Genomic DNA, 23,500 nt, shown 5'->3' on the forward strand with positions numbered 1-23,500 from the left:
TTCAGAAGAATATATATTGGTGTGAGCTCTTGGTGACCTCCCCATTTTTATTCCTTTATAATTACAACGTGCGTATGTGCAAATGATTGAATTGTCCATCGTCCCCATTACTCATCAAAGTACCATTGTCGATGTAAAAGAGCGGCATTACGGCACAGCTCAGAGTCAGAGTTGACGGAGTTTGAACTTTAAAATCGCATCGTTGAACGTGCAAGGCCTCGTCGTTTGATGTCGTGCACATAGGTCAGTGTATATCGAGTGCTTGAGATTGTGACATGGGAAGCTGATAAGGTCAAAAAAGCTAGATTATTTCGGAGTTCTCCACACCAATTGAGAAGCCTACTCATCAAGCGACAGCACCCCCTACACGATGCTTTGCCCAACGTGTCAAGGCTGATGGTGAGGCACTTATCTAGGTCCGAGAACTCAGCGAAGAGCTTACGGTACATTTTCTCGAATCTTGTCTTTGCCAGAGACAAGCAGTCGATGCTAGACATTGTTTCCTCAGGCACAGTGTGCCAGAAGTCACCACGTTGAAGACAAGACCGGAAAACATCCCTCCGCTACCTCACATGTCCACAGCGAAACTAAATCCACAAAGAAGGGATACGTACTTTCCTGGAGCGACTTGCGTCAAGTTTTCAGGGTTTAATATTGTCCCTGATGCCTGATGATATGTGCTCTGAACATGCATGTTGCATGAGATGCCATGTACATCGCTAGAACCATTTCCCGCTGCTTCCCGAATCTCAGTGACGTTCGGAACCGTTGGCACGATGATTCTTAACAAATATCCCCCACATATACATGAACACTGTCACCCCCGTGCCACTTCCTACTATCTGCTCCGATGGAAAAAACGGAGGAGCTTGGGCACTGGAATACCGCCTGTGAGCAATCTTCCGAGCAGTCATGAGTACTAAAACCGCCATTTGTACTGATTATGACGTTCTAGCTTGTGTCCACGATACAGCAAGTACTGGGAGAAACCTTATTGTATGTATTGATGGAACGGACAATCAATTCGGAGACAAGGTATATAGTATAACTCTTACTACTCCAGAATTCTTCAGTTTGATGTTATTATCCGCGCCTAGAACACCAATGTTATCGAACTATATAATTTGATCCTAAAAGGAGTGGAGCATAATCAACGGACATGGTACAATAGTGGTATCGGTACCTATGTACGCCCATCATCATGGCTACGATCGCTGGGGAAGTATATATCTCATAAGATTGATTCTGCTGTGGCATGGTGTGTTGTTTTGATTAATGCGTTTGTCGATTTTACAATTTTATTCCCAGGAATTTTGAAAAGACAATACTAGGTGCTTACCGATGGTTATCAGATAACTATGAACCTGGTGATCGCATATTTCTCTTTGGTGAGATTTTCCAATCCATCAGGCCGCCATTCAACAGCATTAAAATTGCGTCTATTACTACTAGGATTCTCCCGTGGGGCGTTTCAGGTTCGAGCCCTATCAGCCATGATTAACAAGGTGTGATACAATATGCTATTAAATGAAGTAAAACCGAACCACTTGAACAGGTTGGCTTGATACATAAGGGGAACGAAATGCAAATCCCATTGTCAGTGTTAGTCCAACGAGCTATTATGGCGCGCGTTAAATAGTTTACCTTTCAGTGCATACGAGCTCTACAGGAATAGCGACAGCGGAACTACGACTGACATAGGTTTGCGCGACGCTTCTAAAACAACTAGGGCTGCCCGGTTCAAAAAAGCATTCTCGGTCGACGGCGTTAAAGTTCACTTTGTCGGGGCATGGTGAGTGTTTACCTGACTGATATCAACCATCATATACTCACTGTGACGAACATAAGGGACACTGTTTCATCCATAGGTTTTACGCGAAGAAAAAAAAACCTTCCTGAGACTGTTGACGGAATGAAACATGTTTGTTTTTTTCGCCATGCACTAGCACTCGATGAAAGACGTGTTAAGTTTTTACCGGAATACGCTCACAGTGGTATGATTTCAGTTTGGACCAATGAATTGATTGTTGAGCTTGAATCTTCACAGGGAGATCCCCTAACAACATCCCCCAATCTGACGACGGCAAATGTGCTCCGCATGTATTGGAAGTATGGTTTGCTGGAACACACTCTGATATGTGAGGCCACTGTGCATCACCATAAGACGTCTACTAATTAGCTTCTCAGAGGGGGAGGCAGCGTTGAGAACCCAGAACTGGACCGCAGCAGACCGCCGCTTCGATGGATGGTGTTCGAAGCTGGAAAGTTTGGCCTCCGTACCTCTGTATTTGATCAAGAGTTATCCCCACACCAATTAACTGAAGTCAAAGAGTCTTTAACATTGAACTGGTGGCCTCTCGAGCTTTTGTGTTGTATGCAGACGTCACACTGGTGGAGGCATGTATCGTATATTTTGAACTTGACTTTAAGCTCATTGAATTTAGGCCGCATTTGGGGTCAGCACGCGTAATTCACGCCGGCCAGAAGATTCACAATACAGTCATTTTGACGGACAAGTCCGACTATGTTCCGAAGGCTCTCCCCGAAGGCAAGGATTCTCAATTTTGGCAGCAACTTCGCAACGATTCAACCACCCAGTCTGATTGGCTGGAACAAGACTTGTACAAGTACGCTGAGGGTTTAGTGCGTAAATATAGAGATACCCAAGACAAAGTCATATTAGTCATGTTGCGGCAAATCGCTGTATCGGGTGCGTTTCTTTTTCTACGAAGGCTCTTCGAAATTCATCAAGTTATCCAAAGGGGATGGCATTCAGGCAGTCTGTAAAAGTCTCTACCAATCGACATGCTCGGACTCCGCTATTGAAGCGAGTTGCAAAGTTCTACTTGCTACACGAAACATACTTGATATGTGCCCTCGTGACTTGAAGAAATCCTACTCACCACAAATTCGTTCGCTCGTTTCAAACATGCTGTTGCGTGGATTAGTTTCTATAAAGGAGGCAAGGCAAATAATAGACAGTTGCGCTGACCGTGAGTCGGATTCATATTTTCAACCATTTATGCAGCTGATATGTTCGTCTTAATCTCCTAGCTTGTGTTCATGTGCTATCGGGACATGAAGGATCTGTATGCTCCGTGGCATTTTCTCCGGACGGTGACGTCGTAGCTTCCTCCTCGCTTGATCGCTCGATTCGACTCTGGGACATTGAAACGGGGAATGAACTACGCTGTCTCAGTGATCCCGCAACTTATATGACATCAGTCGCCTTTTTAGACGATGGAATTCGGCTAGTATCCGGGTCGTATAATGCAAAGATTTTCACCTGGAATACGAAGACAGGCACTATCAAAGGAGACCCGTTCGAAAAACATGCTGAGCCCGTCACATCTATATCTGCTTCCCCTGTCGGCACTCATTTGGTCTCAGGGTCTGACGATCAAACAATCCGTATCTGGGATATGGCCACGGGGAAAACAAATTCAGATCCTTTTCAGCATTGCGACGGGAAAATTTTGTCTATAGCTTTCTCGCCTGATGGTCGGAGCATAGTTGCTGGTTCATCTAGCGGATCAGTTCAGATATGGGATATCAAAACTGGCAAATCTCTTACAGGGCAAATGACAGGACACACAGGCCCTGTCTGGTCCGTTGCTTTCAGCTTCGATGGAAACTTGGTGATATCTGGGTCCTCCGATAAATCAATCCGAATATGGAATGCGATAACAGGCCAAGGAGTAGGCAACCCGCTATACGGCCATAAAGGTTGGGTGAGCGCAGTGGCATGTTCTCCGTCGGATGAACGTGCCGTGTCCGCCTCCAGTGACTGTACAGCTCTTGTATGGGATACAAAACAGATGCATCGTGTTGGAAAATTGATCGGACATAAAGGAAAGATAAACTCTGTTGCGTTTGGGAGCAATGGAAGAAGACTAGCCACTGGATCAAGCGACAGGACTGTTCGAATATGGGATGTGACAAAGACTGGATTATAGATAGCGATAACGTAGTTTCAACAACCCTACCGCTGGAAACGTTGAGATGATAAGGAATGCAACATGTGGCAACGTGCTGCTAATCGAATCTATTCTTACCATCCACATTTTCTGTCAATGAAACTATGGAAAGCAGCATCTTTATTGAATAGCCGATAATTCCTAAAGTTATTGTTTATGTTAATGACAAGTAGCCTTGAGGTTTCCACGAATCTGACGCATTCTACCAAAACACAATACAACAAACCCCCAGGTCAACGAACGCACCTTTGGGCGGTAAACTTGCTTGCCTCACGCTGTCCCTTTTGCTCATTCAGCACTCTGGCTGGAGTTGACTGAGTATCGCTACTCCTACTGTTGTACCCACGCCATCCCAAAATCTCTCGTAACCATGCCAAGGAAGCCAACGATAGAACCATACAAAATAATGATACCGTAGGCATTACTCATTCTTCCTTCAGTGCTTAAAAAACGTGTCATTCAGTGTTATGGGTGCTACGGGCGCCGGTAAAAGCAGCGTATGTGGGATGCAAAGGCCTAGCGGTGAAGGCTCCTTGCTCATATATCTATGACCAACAGTTTATCAACACGGTCTTGGGAACGGACTTCTTGAAGGTCGGGCATAAAATTGAATCATGTACCACCGAGGTTACAGCTGTCGAGGTACCTTCCGAGAAGCTTCAAGACATCCCTTTGCTATCAAATAAGGGAATCTATCTGGTAGACACTCCAGGATTTGACGACACTTATAAGGATGACGTGGAGATATTGAAGAAAATTTCGAAATGGTTGAAAGCTTCGTAAGTGATTCTATACACATTTAGTGTTTCTGGAGCTTTTACACTTAAACTAGATACAATGAATACGCCTTGGGGGGCGTAATCTATCTCCACGATATCTCTGTGGATCGGTATACAGGCACAGCGAAGCGAAACTTGCAATTATTCAACAAGCTTTGCGGAGAGTCCGAAAGCGTCCTCGACCGCGTTATTATTGGACTCACCAAAGGCGACCGTATTCAACCGGACGAGGAGATTAGGAGACGAGAGGGATTGAAGCAGCGTCAGTTTAACTATATGATGGCCAAAGGAGTGGAAGTCCTTCGTGTCTCCAGAGGTGACTCGAAAAGTGGTCATCCTAACACAATTCTTCGGAATCTTCTGCACAAACAGCAAACTCGTTTGATCTTAAGGATACAAGAAGAGATGGCGGTCATGAAAAAAGTTGTTTCCCAAACCGATGCCGCGCAGGAGCTTCGCCTGACTCTTGCTCAGGTTTTAAAACTCCAGAAGCAACGCTCTGAAGTCTCTGTCGCACCGACAGACCTCGAAGAAGCAAGGAGGCAAATACAAAATTTATCAGATCAGCTCAAGGCTTTACAGATTCCATTCTCTCGTCGACTAAGAATGCTCCTTGGATTTTGACGATGCTATCCCACTAATTTTTTCATACTCTTACGTTTTGTAGGGTAGTAGTCATTACTTACACGCAGTTAGTGAATGACTCGCTATGATTACCAGAATATCACACATATCGACATTGAACTAACCAATCCTGTCTTCTATCCTACTCTTCGGATAATTACCCATGTGGTTTTGGAAACGATGCCGAAATTTCCTTGACTTTGGCCTGGTGATTTTGATCTAATTTTGCAGCGCAAATGGCACATGCGTAATAAGCATGTTTTTTTAAATACGACTCAAAATCCCAAAAGGTTCACTGGCGATCTTGAGATTGATACATCTCAGATATGGTATTTTATGATGCTATATTCGCTGCAGTCACCCTCTCCTACTTGTCTTTCTACTTAGCGCTCAACAACGCTACGCTGTGTGGGCATGATTAAATAACTCTCTTTATGAGCACATAGCACCCGAATAATTGCTTCTACTAGTAGTACCTGCCCTCCGAGGTAGACATACGAGTCGCCGTCCACATCACCAAATTCTTGACTTCCACAATCTATCTGAACCAACCGATGGCGATGCCGTATGATCCCACTACTTCGACGAATGGTTCAAACCGTTCTAGCTGGGTATACGATTATGATACCCCAATATCTACCCAAAGCCCATGGTGCGATATTGTAATTCCGTATGCATTTATTCTAGTATTACCGAAGACTATGTAATCAATTTTCGCAGTGTTATTGGACCTACTGGTTCCGGGAAAAGTACAGTACGTTGCTTTCTATATGTTAAACGAACTGATACGGATTTATAAAAAATATCCGACTAGTTTATCAACATGATTTTAGGTCAAGAAAGAATGAAAGTCGGCCATGAACAGGAATCTTGTACCTCTGTAGTCTCCGCTATTCCCGTCCTTCCGAGCAAGGCGTCAGTCTGCAACCGCATCGGAAACCGAAAAGTTCTCTTAGTTGATACCCCTGGATTTGACAACACTGAAGTCGACGACATGAAGGTTTTGGGTGAAATTACCAATTGTCTAGAGGACTTGTAAGTTCTGGAGCACATACTGTCCCAACCTTTACGCGTGCATTGAAATGATATTAGATACCGCCATCATCACACCATGGGAGGGATCATATACCTCCAAGATATCTCCCTTGACCGCGTATCTGCATCTACCATGATGTGCATCGACCTTGTTAACAAGGCATGCGGTATTCTTGGGCTGCGACATGTCGTCCTTGGAGCAACGAAATGCAACAGACTATCTGCTGCCGAGGTGGAAAACCGAATGATCCAGTTAAAAGGCGTTCACTGGAAAGGAATGATGGATATGGGAGCACAGGCATTTCCATTAGCTTACGACCCTCTGTCTGATGCCCAATCACTCCTCGACGCTGTTTTGGAACGTTTTGAACCTGGCGTCCTTCTAGATATTCAACGGGAATTTCGGCGCACTAAAGACATCAGAAATACAAGCGTAGGCAAGCGCCTCATACAGTACATTAGCCGTTGGAAAAGGGCGTTTCAAAGAATATTCCAGTTTGATTTCTTTTAGATATTGGAATTCTGGGATTATTTTGTATCGCTTAGGGAAATGATGAAAAGAGTGGAAATAAATTGAAGTTTTAGCATCATGTTGCCGTATGTCTTACGGTCGCTTCCAAAACAACCCTGAATTTTCTGCCCCAAAACGATAATCTTTTACAATGAGCGAATCAAATCTCCTACACCTCGCGGTGGCCTCAAGAAGGATACTGGGTCAATCTTGTACAGCTTGCGGTGGCCTCGTGTCCGAATCACTGCTACGAAGCGAACATAAAGCCTCGAGGTTGTGATCAACCGGATGTGACAGATATAGAACAGATCATAGAACATGGAAAAGCACATCTTCCAGCAATAGAGTTCTTGTTCTGCTTACACGCTTCTGAGGCTCCGGCGTGTGGGGTGCAGTTTCAATGTGTTTTTTTACACCCATCGTAGAAATCAATTACGCCTGAACAACAAATTGCAAACCACCTCAATTAAAAGGAGTTAGCCGTAGTGATAAGGAGTGTGATTGAATCTGAGGACATTTGACAGAATGGAAGGAGTGCAAACGACTGTCGCGATCAGGATACAGACACGCGTTCACGGTTTTGGGGTGCAACGGAGTTCATTAAACTACGACTACTGTCTCGGCAGCCCTGTTGTGTTCTCTACACATGGCGTTTCAAATGTCCCATATTCCCCTGGTCCTGGTCATGGATCGCTACCGCTATAGGAGGAGAGCTTCAGAAAAGCTTAACAACAAATGCCTCTCGGAGCTCATGCCTCAAAAGGTGGAACCAAAGAAAACTGGATGTCGAAAAAGTTGTTTATATCAGATTGATCATGACCATATGCTGATTGCGACAACGGCCTTCATAAAAGCTTCGTCACACATCATTTACCAAGGCACTCATTCAATCGGACTTTTTATCAAATGGTAGTGGAAAGAGTGTAGAAGATCTTCGAAGACGCACCTTGAATACTACATACCCCGTTCGGGTAACAGTGAGAGTTTTGCCACGACCACCGTTAGTTGTTGAATTATAATGGACCAGATGCGAAAGGCGGCGATGTCTGCTATTTGACCCATCCACCGTCAAAATCGCCACTCTCGAAAAACTACCATCACCACCTCCAATGGCCCCAAACAAGATATCCGACCCTCTGAAGATAATGATTCCGTAAGTCTTGGACAGTATTTTTATGTTCCTGGGATCAATACAAAATATTAAAACAGCATCATGGGAGCAACAGGCGCAGGCAAAAGTAGTGTACGTATCTGTAAAACATGTCATAGTCCTAAACGCCGTCTCACAACATCAGTTCATCAACATGGCTATAGGAACGGAGAGCAGAAAGGTCGGGCACAACATCCAGTCTTGCACTTTCGAGGTTGCCGCTGTTGAGGTCCCTCCGTCGAAGCTCCAAGACATCCCATTGATATCAAATAGAAAGGTTTACCTCGTCGATACGCCCGGTTTCGATAACACCTACCACCACGACGTCGAAATCTTGGATAAAATTGCAACATGGCTAAAAGAGTCGTAAGATAGTTTATTTATGTTCGAAGCGCACAAAGTGCTTACCACAGGCTCCAAAGATACAAAGAATTCACAATATGTGGCGTAATATACCTTCACGACATCTCTGCGGATCGCTATACCGGGACAGCAAAGCGTAACTTGCAGATTTTCAGTAAACTCTGCGGGGACTCTGATGGCGTTCTTGATCACGTCATCATTGGATTGACCAAAGGCAGCCGCATCCCATCAGATGAGGCCTTGAGGCGAGAAGAAGGATTGAAGGAGCGTCAATGGGGACATATGCTCTCCAAAGGCGTGGAGGTTTATCGCGTTTCGGAAGACGGCACGGAGATCCATCCAATAGACCTTCTTCGTAAGATATTCCAAAAGCATCAGGAGCACCTAACTCTCAGGATTCAAGAGGAGATGACCATACAGAGAAAAATCGTTCCGCAGACGGATGCAGGCTTGGAAGTACGCCTGACCCTGGAACAGATACTGACACTTTATAAAAAGCAATCAGAATATGCAGAAACCTCTGCAGATCGTAAGGCGATCGAAAAGAAAATCGAAATTTTGTCAAACCAGATCAATACCTTGGAAATCCCTCTTTCGCGTCGACTGCGAATGCTCCTCGGAATCTAGAGTGCGAAGTACGAGGATTTGGGAATTAGAGAGATAAGGGAGGTTGCCGATACGGTGGAAGGGGTTTGAGATGAGTGAACAGAGGCATTTGACGCCCTTGATTGCCATTCCCTACAGAAAAGGTACCCTTGTACGGACAAGATTAGATTAGATTATCTATCCACTGTCAATCTCTTCAAACCCAAATTGATTGACAACAGGATGATCCAAAGAACAAAGAGTTGGGTGTAGGCAAGAGAGAATAGGGAATTAATAGACCAGGCGATAGCGGCACAATTTTGGACGAAATGACGTCGCAGAGGATCGTAGTTAGAGGCGTCACAGACCAAACAAGACAGTGAGTAACTCTGTAATCTCTCAGGAAGAATACGGTAGCGCGTAGCGGTAATCCAGGGAGGAGTCAGCAGCGGATGGATGCTGTAGTTCACGTCATCCATGTAAATCGGGACTCCTTAGGCTTAGATCTTTGGGATAAAGATAGGAGGCGAAGATTGGTAGTCCAACACAATCAGTTGTCGTCTGCTGGTCCTGTAGTAATCTTGAAACAACATATTCCTGCAGATAAATTTGGCCAAACGAAGGGGTAAGAATACACACCTCAACCTGCCCCATTTATATCAACCATCTTTCCTCTCCTTGAACTCGTGTAGCCTGGTAACCGCGATATATGTTCCACTTTTGAATTCTCGTATCTTGCTTTTGGGATGCAGTAGGTAACGTAGAAGGGCTAAGCTATATCGGAATTGGAAGAACCTCTTCAAGATGATGACAGAATGAACTTTAAGCTGACAGAAACAGAACGAAAGATGGGTGACGATTGCGCCCCGTGAATCTTTAATCTCCGTCCGAATTATGCATTGTGCCTCCGACTGATCCGAGATGTCCCGGGGGTGCTTATCAATCACAACGTGGAAAGATAAGATAGTGTTCAACATCCATAGCCAGAGAAATGAAATCCCAATTAATTGTCCTGTACAAGCTGTCTGGTTCCAATACCCACCACTCTTACTCCGTTCCTTATAATAACCATGACCGGTAGTCACAAACACTTGGGTATTGCAGGTCTAATGGGGCTGAAAAGGTAGAAGTTAGGTGGAAGAACACACCGGTGTCACCCCAAAAAATTACCCGCCATTCATTCTCGCGCTGTCAAATTAAACTGTGTACCGATGCACTGCCTGCCCGATTCGGCCCCCACCTGTCAACTTTAAAGTCTCTTAATTTTCAGTAATCTTTGAGAAATGTCCTGTGAAGTATCCTTCCCCACATCGCACTAAATACGCGACGTTGCTTGGCAGGATTTACGAGATACATTTTCATGGAATATGCAACCCCACATACTACATCAACTGTTATTTTGAATGGAACCTTGGTCTTGTTTATAGTATAATTTTATCTGCCGGCTCCTGTTCGTCGCACTTTCGAATACCCTATTTGTACCAGTCCATCTCTGATTTCTATCTTATTTTCTCTGACTCTCCGAGTGCCCTATAACTGAATTGCACCGATGATAACGATCTGTACTATACGCCTACATGTGTCTTTAAATCACAAAATCCGCAAATAGAGGTCGATATTCATTTATCAATTCGACTATGAATCTCAGAAATATTCGAGAAAGTGGAACTAAAATCGAATGCATTGAAATTCTGGATTGACGGGAAGATGTCAAACGTATGTTGTGGGCAGTATGCTCATCTCGGTTATTTTACCCGATATACCATAGAAAAATGGTTAGGAAAAAGTGGATTTTCCTTCTATGAAGGTTCCTATTTACATAAAAAAGCCTACTGGCGGCTGAGAATTTATTACCTAAGGCATTATTAGCCTCGTGAATGCGCCCAAGTGCAGTCGTCTTTTTCAAGTCCCTTCACTGGCACCCTAACTAGTTGAATGTCCATCATTCTACTCGCAATTTTCCGAAATGTCTTGTTGGTCTATACTTGAGATTAACCCGTTCACTCCGCATCATAACTCCGTTTTACGCCAGATATTTCTTCTGGATAGCGCTCGCTCGTAAAGGTAAGAAATATGAACTCGTATGAACTTTCTGACGTCGTCACGACGGCAGACTTTGGCTGTGTCCATTCCGCCGAAACACCAACACCACTTGTAGCGCACTGAAAAAGCAGACTTTGATCTGCTCTCACCACTATGTAACTGTGCCTGCCACAGATTTATTTTAGGATGTAGTCAATCATGAAACCGACGTGACGCACACACACCGTTCAAGACCGTCCGCCAATCCAATTGCACATCCCAAACCTGCTTGCCCGTCAATGGCCGGACACCCAGCCATTTGAAGCGTCGTTATAATTGTCCCTACTCATTGCGCAAGCTATACTTGCAACTTGTACGTTATCCGTCAACGCACTGCATGTCTGTTCCTGACGCCGTTTCCCATTTTCAGTATGCATTCCTCTGCTTTGATGGTCAGCTGGGTCTAGATATCGGAGGGTGTAGCGACTATGTGACTGGAGAAGCCCCCATGGGGACCATAGGTGTTCGCTCTTTTCTTCTCAAGCGCCAATCACGGCGGACAAATTCTCGATTCGTTAGGTTTCTACAAGTACGTCAACCCCCACACCCCTGCGACATCTGAGACAGACAGGCACCATGTTGACCAAACCTTTAGCCATCCACCATAGGACACTAACCCTCCCTTCAATCCAAAAACCACTCGACCGTACCCTAACTAGTATCTGCTTTCTTCAGGTGATCATGAGCCCGGCAGCTTTCCCTCTCCCAAAGGCAAAGCGCCAACTCATCCGCCTGGAGTCTGAGCGACGCCCGCCACAATCCAGGGTTGCTCGTATCCGTACTGCCCACCGCATCACTCCGTCACACATTTACGTCTTTGTCTACACCGGATTTCCAAACGGCGAAAGCTATGTGCTCAGCTGTCACGACCGACCCAGCCATTTATAAACCGTTCCACTTCTCTCGGAGCTCGAAGGGAGCTTGACCTTGTTGGTCGCCTAAAATATCGAATATAACGGGGGCTTAATTGACTTCACCGTGCTTCCCTTGATCCCTCCTGGGCCGTAACAATCACTATCATTGGTGCCATCGGGGTCAAGCAGCACTCAGCCGCTACACCACAGCAAAGAGAAGCACTAACAAGAATGGTCGACATCGGGCGTACTTTTGGAGCACTCATGATCGGTGGGATCATTGCTGCCGTGTAGGTCGAGTCCGGTTACTCTTTGCACAATTTGCAGCTCAATGCTTCTTTTTCTCCCTCCATTCAAAATCGGCTGTCATGTTGTGCTGTAATACTGACACGATATCTCTTATGAACATAGCTTCTCGGGTATGGTTACATCTCAAGCATTTTCCTACTTCAAATACTACACCAATGATCCACGTGCCCTTAGAGGACTTGTTGCTCTCGTCTGGTATGTATCGGCTTTTCTAGTCCAGACCACTGCAAAATGAGATTAACCATGACTTGTACATGTCTTTGAACAGGTTCCTCGACTTCTGTCACACAATATTCATCACTACGGCGTTATGGGACCACCTCATTGCTCACTTCGGGGATGCAGCGAGGATAGATTTTATTCCCTGGTATTTAGAGACTTCTACTACAAATGATGACATTGCTCATTACTTTCTCTGAACCCTTAGGTCGCTAGCGGTGCGCTCTTCGCATGCTCAGTACTACGCCTGATATCACTAAACATGTATTTCATTATAGATCACCATTGCCTTCACGGTATGCTTAACTGTATACCACTGACCACCCCTACTCGGGCTAACGTTACTTTTACAGGCTGTATTGACATTCCTTGTCCACCTGTAAGTGTCTCTTTGCCCATTCCGCATTTTGGATATATGAATATCAAGTATTGTTCAGCTTCTTCGTCTACCGGATTTTCAAATGTATATCAAAGTCGGCTTTTTGGCGTTCATTTCTCATTATTTCTCGTATCTAGTAAGCAAGAACAACTACATCGTGGCTGTGCCTCTGGTATGTTCCGCTTCTATGTCTGCCTCTTAATTCAGCGCTAACTGACTTGCAGGCTATTTTGGCTTGTGCGCGTCTTGGTGAGTTTCCTATTGCACAATATGCAATATAACATGTGAAACTTACAATGATTCCAAAGGCTTTGCCTGTTGTAAGTGGAGATGCCTGAATATCTCTCGTAGCTATTACTTATGCTGCCTCGCCTATCAGTGACCACAGCTAAAATGTCTGTCTACACCACAATCTCTCATGTACGGTCGGCTGACTGATTCTCGCGTCTTATAGGATCCGACTGAAAAGCCTGAAGACCTTTGTAAAGTTATATACGGTACTAGAATTTTGTCTTCTCAGACCTCATAATGCTTACATTGCTCTATTTAAAGTGGTCATTCTCACTGGGGCTTGCTATATCTTCACTTTTGGACGTCTTGATTACAATCTCTCTGTGTTATCTTCTCCAAAAGAAGCACAAAAAGAATTCAAGGTAATCTGCTTGGTAATATGATCACGACTTTCACTAAGAACAATTTACGCCTGATTATCAGTCTAAACCACATACTGGACTCGTTGATGCTATACACATTCGAAACTGGGTCGATAACTTGGTACGTGTGTACCGAATATCGTTACTCGGCCCTGTTGAATGACTAATCTGTCGTCAGCGCTGCAACTGTAACATCGCTGATTTGTGTGAGTCGACGTATGGACGTCTCATTATCAAAGACACAACTCACTCATCCTGTAGTGGCTTACCATGCATACCAATCTCATCTTCATGGGCATCCATTTTGTGATTAGTAAATGTATGATTACATCCTTCCTTCCGATACTATCATGTTCTGATGAAGATTATTAGTCTATGCCAACTCGCTCCTTGCGACGTAAGCTATTGATGTACCCCTGATTCATACTACCACTCATTCGTTTATTCCAGTCTAAATGCTCGGAAGACTTTGCACCCCACAAGCCACCGTGCTCAAGGCTCATACGACCGCAATATGCCAATCATGTTCCCAAACAACTCTTTCGGTCTCTCGAGCAATAACACGCCTTCTGTAAGTCCTCTTCGTACAGAATCAGGAGGAACGTGAAAACGGTACTCACGGCACCTGAAGTTGAAAATTAAAATCGACGAAACGAAAATGTCCAGGTCTGATGGAACCTCTTCAGGCTCTGGAAGCCGAAATCCCTCAACTGTCGAGGACCATGATGTTAAATCCAGAGGAGAAATGGATGTTTGTTGAAGGGTCTTATCCTTTTCACTGTTGTTCTGTTCTTTGGCTTCTTAATCCAAATATGTACTAATCGGTATATTATCCTATGTGCTGGCTATTTTTCATGCATCGTTAATAGCCTTTAGATGCCCAAATGTTAAATATGTACCTCTGAGATGCTTTTAATTCAAAATAGCTTTGTCTACGAGGGCGAAATATCAGGATATGGATTGGTGATGTAGTCATTTGAATTTGACCTCGGACTTTACCTTCCGGAGAGGGGTTCGGAAGCAGGGCCGGAGGCTGCGTTATTCGAGCGGAGATGGAAGCACGGCAAAGGCCGCTGTTCGCACTCGCGTAATCAAAAGAGTCCAGAACCTGGACAGGCCGCCCGCGCCAACTCTCTTCTGTGCTAATCTTCTGATGCAGTGTGCACTCGCTTAATACAGCTATACTTCATCTGTCCTACCCATCCATTCCGGAAAGGTCGCCAACTGAACATGACGAACTTCAAAATTAAGCGTATGCGCCGCTACATGCCCAGCAAATCTGTTACCTATGAGTGTGCAGAAACGAGCTATCATACTTTTATCGTCGCGCACTTCTGATCTACTTATACCAAACTACTGCTAATAACATTAATTCATTGTGAATACATAAATCACACGCGATAAGAACGCAAGTCGCTGGAAACAATACCATATTCTTTCCACCTACAATGAAACTATATTAATTACCACGCTAGATTGAATTCATCTTATTAGACTCTTAAAGTCCTGTTTTTCCCAGTGCTACCACTGGCAGATAATGTATACTGCTCTGTATTAACAGATTCGCAAATTTCAATGACTTTTCATCTCCGATTGTGGGGCAACTCTACGTTATTTTTATCGATCAGGAATCAAGTGCCACATTTGTTGTTCGCGCTCTCCGGCTTTTTGAGGTGCCTAGCTTAACTCACCGATACTAAATTCAGGCGCTCGACGTAGGGATTGAACCAGAGCTGCAAATTTTGGCCAAAAAATCTGAAGCATGCACTCGTACGGTAGCGCCGGCGAGGTATGAAAGCTTTAGAAGCCTCGGAGTTTCAGTTGCCGAGATTCCGGCGGCGTTTTTCATCTTGTCCATGCCATGTTTGTGTTGAGTCTAATTACGACAAACGGGGAAAGTGCTTGATTTGCGGTCCAAGTCGCTCAGATGGTAACATCTCCACCTATTAAACTGTCGAGAAATAGTGAATGCATGGCAAATTGATGAGAACCTCACTGGAGAAATTTTAATTGTAACAGGACGAAAACTTCTACATATCCACACAAAGCTCCAACGTCTTCCTACGACTGTCCATAAAATTTTGTGAAGTCGAAGACATCATAAGTCTTAGCATAGTCTCAGCGCATTTCATATTCATATTCCGCACGCCATTTACGTATCATTAAACTTGTCTTTGCCCACCCCCCCAGACAGCCTTCCAGAACCTGTCCTCGACGCCTGCTTAGTCCTTCTTCGATTTCAGCAGTACCCTATGGACACAAGCTTGGAACACTGTACTATCCTTCAAGCGTGTTGATTTTGGAACTTTAAAATTTTATGATGTGTACTCGTCAGTGGGTATTTCACCGACATCTTTATACAGTATAACCGGAGAAGTACTTTTAGTGCGCCTCGTGTGAAGACCAGGTACGTCCCTAGCCTCCTTTTAAATTGCACCTACTGGGCGTTGACCATTCTCGTCATGAGCAACTTGGAGGCAACTTGATCTGAACGCCCCAGCAATCTTTTCTATGTCAGCTATATATCGTTCGCAGATTGACATGTAAGTGAGCTGCTTATCACTGAGATGGCATCATTAATAGGAATAGCTTCATACCGTCTGCTGGCAGCCAAAATTGCGACATACGCCTAAATTCAACGCATGTACGTGACCTCATCTATAATTATAATCACCGATCAGACGTACGTTACCTCAACTTGTACGATACCCCATTCAGTGGGTCTTGCACAATTGGGGAGGAAGAATTTGAAATATACATCGTAATGCGATCACTACCACAAAGCCATGCCAGAGAAAGCGCCTCTAGATTTTGAGTGTACATCCACAGTGCACACTTACATGGATAAATTCATCCCACTGATACTTCCAAATGTGAGGTATTCAACTATCCAGATTTGTCCTGGAGTCAAAAGAAGATGACATGGCGTGGAAGCAGACACACAGTCATGACCGACTGCTGGAGTACGTGAATGTGTGCTTCTTCTGGCACCTAAAAATGTCATATGTTGGTATCGTCCTCATCGGACCTCTCGGACCCTTCCTAACGAAACGGACGGAGGCAATCTCCTTTGTGGCGGTAATCCACTTCATAAATACCCCTGCCAAATCCGTGGGGCATGTTTCGCCTTCGTCGCTCCCTCGCTCATTCAACCAGCTCATCATGGTCGTCGACGTCGAACGCACATTTGGCGCGCTCTTAATAGGGGGTATTGTAGCCTTCAAGTGAGTAACAAATCATTCGTCAAACATCGCTATCTGATACGTTCACCATGAAGCTTATCTGGCTTAGTGACCGCCCAGGCCGTCGCGTACTTCAAGCGCTATCCTAAGGATTTCAGATTCCTGAAGCTGATGGTACGATGGAAATTGGTTGTAATACCTTGTTCAGTTGTGTTTACGTGTCGCTCCATAGATCGTCGGTGTTTGGTAAGAAACTCATTTCCATAAGCATGCTCTGTATCTGATAGAGTCTGAATAGGTTCCTTGACTTCCTGCATACAATCTTTGTCTCCATCGCTCTCTGGGATCATTTAATCGTTCATTTTGGTGATGTTTCTCGCATCGACTTTATTCCATGGTCACTGGGGGTATGTGTTTGTATATTATGCGTTCACAAACCTGCTAACTTTCTTTGTATAGGCAACGGTAGCATTAACGGTAAGCTTCAGCATATCATCACCGACTTGCAACCAAGAATTTATGAACATCTTATCTCAAGGGGATATTGACAATCTTTGTGCACATGTAAGGTTTTATAATTTACGCAAGTTATCGTCCATTAACCCTTGCCTTTAGATTCTTTGTTCACCGTATCTATCTATGTAAGCAAACTCGATTTGATGTTCGCATTTACTGAGTTCTATATAGTGAGTCACGGCAACTTCTTCGTCGTCATACCCATGGCCATGCTATCCGCCCTTCGCCTCTGTAAGTGGAGGATATACATCTCATTTTCACATGTCTCATGTCCTTTATAGCTCTCGCCTTCCGTACGTAATATAATGCTCTGAAAACAGCATGAAATGAAAGACTTATTATGTTTACTAATACTACAGTAACCACGATCAAAATGTAAGTCAGATTTTTTTCGTTTTATTTCCCTAATTAATCCTGCGCTTCAGGATTCAAATCCAGAGCCTTTCAAGGTTCACCCACCTATGGAAAGTATGTATCCGTGTTTCTTTTCGTGACCCCTGAATTAACGTCGATGTAGTGGTCATTCACTTTCGGTCTTTCCCTGTGTTCAATACTCGACATGCTGTTTGCCGGTTTACTCTGCTTCTTCCTACGGCAAAACCAGAAGAAGAACTCCAGGTGTGAACAATTCTTCACTATGAGTAAGAGTAGGTTGATGACCGTTTAACTTTAGCATGAACAATATTATTAACAGCCTCATGCTGTACACATTCGAGACCGGCATGGTTAACTGGTATGAGTTCACGTTTTTTTTGTGTGGTAATTGGCTGATTCATCCTTTTAAAGTGCCGCCTCCATTGCAACTCTCATATGCGTAAGCAGAGTATCCATCCTTCGCTTTCTCATTTGACGTGCTATTTGGTGGTAGTGGGTGACTATGAAAGACAACCTGATCTTCCTCGGAATTCACTTCGCCATCGGCAAATGTTTGTCAATATTTCTCTTCTGTGCGAACTTCAACTGATGTTTCTGGTTCAGTGTATGCCAACTCAGTCATGGCAACGTAAGTGTGTGCGCGGTTTCAGTAAACTGATTAGCTTACACAGTATTATAATACCCCAGTTTGAATGCACGAAAGGATCTACGCCAAACCGGCGGTCGCCCCTCTCAATTTTCTGGCTCTGGGACAAACCCACAAGCCATAATGTATCCCGATAGCTTTACTGTATCCAAAGGTTCGACGGTAAGATGTTGTGTAAGTGCGAATGGTTCTTTCACTGACTAGTAAAACCTGTGGTTGTAGGTTAAAATCATGGTCGACCAAACAAAGGTTTCGACGTTTGAATGAAGTAGTCATCGTAAGGACATCAAGCTATCGGACATGAAAGTTGTGTACCGCACACTTTCACCCACAGTATGAACCGCCAGAATGCGCCAAACACTCTTTTGTTCCATACCTCTCATACCTAGCCATAATAAACGGGTAAATTCTAAATGTGTGTACACTGAGTTGTCAGTGACTCAACTGTCCACTCCTTTGTATTTCGTTATCTGCATAAGTAGACGCTGAACTATTCACTTACGTTCACTATTCCTAATTTATTTTATCGAATCGCTTTTAAGTTTTACACGCTCCGACAGAGAGAATAAACCTGCTTGCCCAATTGAATTTCTTGATTTTGAAGGTTGTCAACTGAAGACCTTTGCGGTACTAGCTTCTGGTTTGAGGATGGACTGTGACCGGAATACATTGGTGTCATCTTTCCACTGTTTAAGCATCCCATGTCCAGTGCCAACATTGAACTGACTAACAAATATCGATGACAGTAACGACTTTGTCCGTCTGCTTCTTCCGATTATGACTGTACTATATGGCATGACTCAGTTTGACTATCTGCGGCGCCCACCTGATTTTACTTTTCATGCTCCTCAGGTGCCAACGACAGCGTATCCCACGTAATTTGCTGTTCAGCATCGATTAAGTAGGCATTCTTTCCGTTGTGAGTCGAAAGGATAATCGCAACTACAACACTATGGCAGGATATAAGCGTATTCACCCCCTTTTTCGAGGGCCTAGCAGGTACGCGATGAAACGTCATCAGTAAAGTATTTAGACATCTGGAATAAAATGAACTCACCCTTTTATACGCAGGCCTACTCACTTACAGGTCATTATGGTCCTCTAAGGTTACACTGTAATGGCAAAACACACCTTGCCTGCATCCGGCGAACGTATTCAATAGTCTTGGGGCCAGCAACCTCCGGAGCACGATTTACGAGTATCTCAAGGGTAAATCCCATCATGTAATCCGAAGCAGTTGGATTGTCGCCACCAGCAAACCACACTTTATTCTTCTCTAGGTGTTTCTCAATCTATGCATTTCATGCCGTCAGATCCATACAGGGCGAAATTTAAAGCATACATACCAGATCTCCATGCTTTCTAAGGTCTGGACCATTCATCAAACTGTCGGCTTTGGTAAGTACGTTTTTGACAATAGGCCGAATGAGCGCTGGAACACGCTGGGGAAGCAGCCTAAACACTAGTCGGCGGACAAGCAGAGGTTGCACAGATCCCTCGGAATAGTGGGTAACTAAACAAAAATAATAGAAATAAGTTATCAGAAAACGGCCAAAAAAAGACGGAGATTACGCACAATACAGGTCGTCTATCCACCCCGATTCGCTCACGTCTACCTTTCCAGCCCCATATTTCTTGATGAGATATTCTGTAAAACACAAAGAATAAAAGCTAATTCACGAGCAAGCGAAACAAACCCTGACCTACGATAGCACCGCTCTCTGCCAGTGTCACTGCACCATCGGTAATGACGGGAGACTTTCCAAGGGGGTGCACATCAAGAAGTTCCTTGGGGGCGAGCCTCTGAGGCGTCCTTTTATACTTCTTTACCTCATATGGTACATTCAACTCTTCCTGAAAACTCCCCTAAGGTTAGAAATTTCTTATCAGGATGAACAGAAGCTCCTCACTAATAGCCATAATACTCGTTGAGACCGAGAGTCTTCCAAGTGGTGCACAACCACAGTAGGTGTCGAAGCTGCCACAACGGCGTCGGACGGCGTTGGTGCATCCATCGGTCAGGTTACTGTCTAGCAGCAGGATTCATATATATTCTCCAAATTGAGACGAATCTGTGACGTACAGATTGAAGCAAAAAAGATACACGGATGCGGCCACTGAGTCGATGGTGGTAGTTGGGAATCAAGAATGTTAATATTTTTTAGGTCACGCAATGATTGCAGAGTCGAGACTGTTATTTCCGGTGTGACTCATTTTCTGCCTTCGGTATGTATAGCTTATTCAATCATTGATGATAAATTGCCTTAAATTGCCCTTCAGTAAAAGGAAACAAATGTATAAATATGTAGGCTAGGAGGACTGGAATATGGATAGACACAACTTCTAATTGACAAGAAAATGGCAGCCGGGGGATGTTAGGGCCTTCAAAAGGCAATCTACTCTGGATGATAAAACAGGCGTGGATTGTGTGAAGTGATATGCACTTCAATAGTCTCCGAGCTGATCCCCTGATATGCACGAAGGGAATGATGAACATATGCCAATACCTGTTCATCTTCCTCAACTGATAAATTAAGTCGAGATATCCTGCGGATCGGAGTTGAGGCCTCTGTTGATGAATGCCTTCCACTCGCACCCATCGCGGATGTTTCCCCGAGAACTGGGGAACACAATAGGGTGTTTTCTACAAGATAGTTTCTTCTGTGTATCATCTCCACGATGTGCTCTCCATGAAGCGAACCAAGCTCCAAGGTCTCGAGCAGTGGTATATAGCACCCACGTGCTAACTCTTCGACAACAAAGGCATTGATGTTGATTGCGAGTGGGAGGCGTAGGCATACTACACTTGGTATAGCCTTCAAAAATCTTGTCATCTCTCTGTCTGGAACTGCTCTGTGTTTTAAACCATGACGTGGTGGAGCACCAATGAGAGGAATTCGGCTGCGATAAGTGGAAAGCGTTAAAAATTGCAAAAGAGGAGCCTGTCGAAGGATGGGTAGATATATGTCCAGTTTCCACCCTTGCTTAAAATCCTCATTCTCCAATCGCAGGCCCTCAAGATTGGGAAGCTTGATGCGTTTAAACATCTCTGGCTGGCTGGCTGGATCGGTGCAAAGGAGGTTAAGAACTCGTAGCTTTACTTGAGTTATACTTTTAGGCATTTTGGGACGAGCGTTGGTTTGAGTGATCCGTGAAGAGCACTTTACAAGAAAGCAAGCCTCTACCAGGGATATTGAGCTGCTGAGTATGTACCGAAAGACGTCGGGCGGTATGGCTCTTGTGCCGAGGTCCAGAACCGTGAGTTGTGTCCACGGAATTTGGAGGCAAAGCGGATGAATACCATTCAGTAGATGGATGATCAAAATGCGCAAACTGCTCAAATTTCGAAAGACGGTGAATGTCGCCAATTCGTCAGCGGTAAATCCAGAAATCCACTCTGTGTATTGATTAACCAATAGGACGTCCATATGCTCTAGGACCGGCAAGCTTCCAGAGGGGATGCAAAAAAATGCCCGAATGGTGTCGTTGGTGGCTACCGTACATGTGAGAGAGGTGATTCGATGAGCGCAGGGCATGACTATTCGTTGTATGAAGCAGAAGTTTCCGGAGCCGTACATCAACTGTCTTGTTTCGGTGGGAGACGATCCCTGGTTGGCGGATTGATAGTCGCTATCAAATTTGACTGACACAAGCGATCCTTCCGTCCGTTGGATCCATTGCTGGGCATTATTCAATAACTGGATGTGATGTACTGAGGAGTCGGGAAGGAAGCAAACGCTCCTCCAAAGTACTGCAGATTCCTTTATAACCCGTTTCCACCGCTGACATACAGCCATTAAATTTTGCCTTGGGCTGATTGTGTCGCTGGGTTTTGGTATGAGAACCGGAAGGTCTATGGATAGAAGTATGATATGTTCCAAAATGCTGTCGGTTAATCGGTTCATTGGCGCTGCGGACTACCTAGTCAGCAACAGTCAACACTGTAGAGGATGGAGGAATTTCCTCCAATAATTTAATGCACCTTATTTGTTACAATTTCTGATGTGTAAGCCGTATCTTGAAAGGGAATTGTAGAGGCCTTGATGAGGTGAATTTCTGAAGATGAGTACAGTATAATAGAGGTTGGATTGTAGGGTTTGCTAACCAGTGTCACTGGTACAGTTCCTGTATATTTTCACTCCTTGAAGGCAATGAATTGAAGTTTTGAATGCCGAACACGTTGATATTCTCTCACGAATGAAAATTTAATAGCTCCGAAGTACCTCTGGAAAATTGCAATAGCACCAAGGGTTCAATAAAATCTCGTGCTTTTCTCGTAGAGACCCGACTCTTCTGGTGGTACCCTGAATGACATTGCGAGTCCTTACTCCCTTCATTTAATGTCATATCTGCGTTGCAAAGCATGCCTAGAATATTCGTGAAAACGTGTCGATTAGCATTGGATCCTCTAGTCTCCGCTGAAATGCGGGCAAAGATTTATCCTAAAGAAGACGACGTGAGCTTTACCAACCGTTGGCCTCGATGTAAAAATTAAAAATTAGAACCCTATTTTTGCGCGGTCAACCGCGTTTATCGGTTCTAAACAAAAAAGGGAAAACATCCCGAGGCTATACCGCTCACGAAACATCTCCACTGAATACAAAGGAATCGATGCTGCACTTCCTTTTACACTCCCCGGCACACGCCGTCATAGTAACCTCCTGTTCGCATTTCGTTCTGTCTCCTTTTTTTCTCTATTCTTTCTTCCCTCCCCTAGTTCTTTTTCTCCATTTGTTCTTAATTTCATTCTCCCCACCTTTTGCATACATTGGGCAACTCAACCATGGCATCAGATGAATAAACTTAATCTTACAAAGCGATCCCCAAATGGATTCAGAAATGCGGTTTCTATTGGACTGTTCTCCCGATGCATCCAACCACTTATGCCTCAAGTCCTTGATCCAGGTAAAGTTTGAGGCTCAAACTGGCAAAAGTCTCACCGCTCTTGGACTCTTGGATCACCGGAGGCATGCAGCACAGTTGTAAGTTCAATTCAAGTACCTCACGGCTAAACCCGCCGGCATCAAGACCCGTAAAATTTCCTTGCTGTTACCTACATCTCACCCACAGAATGCCTTCAGAAACAGCAGGCCTGAAGCTTGAAGCTCAAGCTCCATCCATCCCAATCCTCCCCTCGACTAGGACGATCGTTGTGTCGAATGACCAATCCCATTCATCCCCGGTCGATAATCGGCGACTCAGAGGATCATTTTCGCGCTTGCTGATTTCTTCAGTCAATACCATGCCCTTGGGAGACACGA

At 44.5% G+C, this 23,500-nt stretch overlaps 8 protein-coding genes across 8 annotated transcripts; 6 read left to right on the top strand and 2 right to left on the bottom strand.

Moving 5' to 3' along the window:
* Positions 1 to 850: 850 nt before the first annotated feature.
* On the top strand, positions 851 to 3,956 carry JR316_0000040 (uncharacterized protein; the record flags this gene model as incomplete). Its single annotated transcript, XM_047885857.1, has 13 exons — positions 851 to 890; positions 974 to 1,035; positions 1,098 to 1,187; positions 1,224 to 1,258; positions 1,309 to 1,388; positions 1,453 to 1,505; positions 1,556 to 1,596; positions 1,652 to 1,792; positions 1,849 to 1,994; positions 2,048 to 2,138; positions 2,188 to 2,367; positions 2,445 to 2,710; positions 3,055 to 3,956. 13 exons carry the CDS (start codon positions 851 to 853, stop codon positions 3,954 to 3,956), a joined length of 2,127 nt encoding a protein of 708 aa, XP_047753603.1.
* Positions 3,957 to 4,444: 488 nt separating this feature from the next.
* On the top strand, positions 4,445 to 5,380 carry JR316_0000041 (uncharacterized protein; the record flags this gene model as incomplete). The annotated part of the gene is made up of 3 exons (XM_047885858.1): positions 4,445 to 4,474; positions 4,536 to 4,756; positions 4,810 to 5,380. 3 exons carry the CDS (start codon positions 4,445 to 4,447, stop codon positions 5,378 to 5,380), a joined length of 822 nt encoding a protein of 273 aa, XP_047753604.1.
* A 554-nt stretch (positions 5,381 to 5,934) lies between these two features.
* JR316_0000042 (uncharacterized protein) lies at positions 5,935 to 6,926 on the top strand (the record flags this gene model as incomplete). The annotated part of the gene is made up of 4 exons (XM_047885859.1): positions 5,935 to 6,032; positions 6,101 to 6,134; positions 6,195 to 6,415; positions 6,473 to 6,926. The coding sequence occupies 4 exons, from the start codon at positions 5,935 to 5,937 to the stop codon at positions 6,924 to 6,926; spliced, it is 807 nt and encodes a 268-aa protein (XP_047753605.1).
* A 1,109-nt stretch (positions 6,927 to 8,035) lies between these two features.
* JR316_0000043 (uncharacterized protein) lies at positions 8,036 to 9,066 on the top strand (the record flags this gene model as incomplete). Its single annotated transcript, XM_047885860.1, has 4 exons — positions 8,036 to 8,079; positions 8,136 to 8,169; positions 8,222 to 8,442; positions 8,499 to 9,066. The coding sequence occupies 4 exons, from the start codon at positions 8,036 to 8,038 to the stop codon at positions 9,064 to 9,066; spliced, it is 867 nt and encodes a 288-aa protein (XP_047753606.1).
* Positions 9,067 to 12,191: 3,125 nt separating this feature from the next.
* Positions 12,192 to 14,280, top strand: JR316_0000044 (uncharacterized protein; the record flags this gene model as incomplete). The annotated part of the gene is made up of 15 exons (XM_047885861.1): positions 12,192 to 12,250; positions 12,372 to 12,464; positions 12,538 to 12,636; positions 12,697 to 12,706; positions 12,767 to 12,784; positions 12,842 to 12,867; positions 12,926 to 12,951; positions 13,005 to 13,039; positions 13,092 to 13,116; positions 13,420 to 13,520; positions 13,582 to 13,641; positions 13,782 to 13,839; positions 13,893 to 13,917; positions 13,971 to 14,091; positions 14,152 to 14,280. 15 exons carry the CDS (start codon positions 12,192 to 12,194, stop codon positions 14,278 to 14,280), a joined length of 885 nt encoding a protein of 294 aa, XP_047753607.1.
* Positions 14,281 to 16,517: 2,237 nt separating this feature from the next.
* Positions 16,518 to 18,506, top strand: JR316_0000045 (uncharacterized protein; the record flags this gene model as incomplete). The annotated part of the gene is made up of 17 exons (XM_047885862.1): positions 16,518 to 16,744; positions 16,798 to 16,876; positions 16,990 to 17,109; positions 17,162 to 17,179; positions 17,241 to 17,266; positions 17,318 to 17,343; positions 17,390 to 17,449; positions 17,500 to 17,511; positions 17,578 to 17,593; positions 17,644 to 17,686; positions 17,736 to 17,836; positions 17,892 to 17,951; positions 18,005 to 18,032; positions 18,087 to 18,144; positions 18,197 to 18,221; positions 18,281 to 18,401; positions 18,462 to 18,506. The coding sequence occupies 17 exons, from the start codon at positions 16,518 to 16,520 to the stop codon at positions 18,504 to 18,506; spliced, it is 1,065 nt and encodes a 354-aa protein (XP_047753608.1).
* A 683-nt stretch (positions 18,507 to 19,189) lies between these two features.
* On the bottom strand, positions 19,190 to 20,254 carry JR316_0000046 (Glutathione S-transferase 3; the record flags this gene model as incomplete). Its single annotated transcript, XM_047885863.1, has 7 exons — positions 19,190 to 19,231; positions 19,297 to 19,312; positions 19,371 to 19,531; positions 19,586 to 19,752; positions 19,816 to 19,887; positions 19,943 to 20,093; positions 20,150 to 20,254. The coding sequence occupies 7 exons, from the start codon at positions 20,252 to 20,254 to the stop codon at positions 19,190 to 19,192; spliced, it is 714 nt and encodes a 237-aa protein (XP_047753609.1).
* A 381-nt stretch (positions 20,255 to 20,635) lies between these two features.
* Positions 20,636 to 21,361, bottom strand: JR316_0000047 (uncharacterized protein; the record flags this gene model as incomplete). Its single annotated transcript, XM_047885864.1, has 1 exon — positions 20,636 to 21,361. The coding sequence occupies one exon, from the start codon at positions 21,359 to 21,361 to the stop codon at positions 20,636 to 20,638; it is 726 nt and encodes a 241-aa protein (XP_047753610.1).
* Positions 21,362 to 23,500: the final 2,139 nt, after the last annotated feature.

The sequence above is a fragment of the Psilocybe cubensis genome, chromosome 1, assembly GCF_017499595.1.
Source record: "Psilocybe cubensis strain MGC-MH-2018 chromosome 1, whole genome shotgun sequence".
Taxonomy (NCBI): domain Eukaryota; kingdom Fungi; phylum Basidiomycota; class Agaricomycetes; order Agaricales; family Agrocybaceae; genus Psilocybe; species Psilocybe cubensis.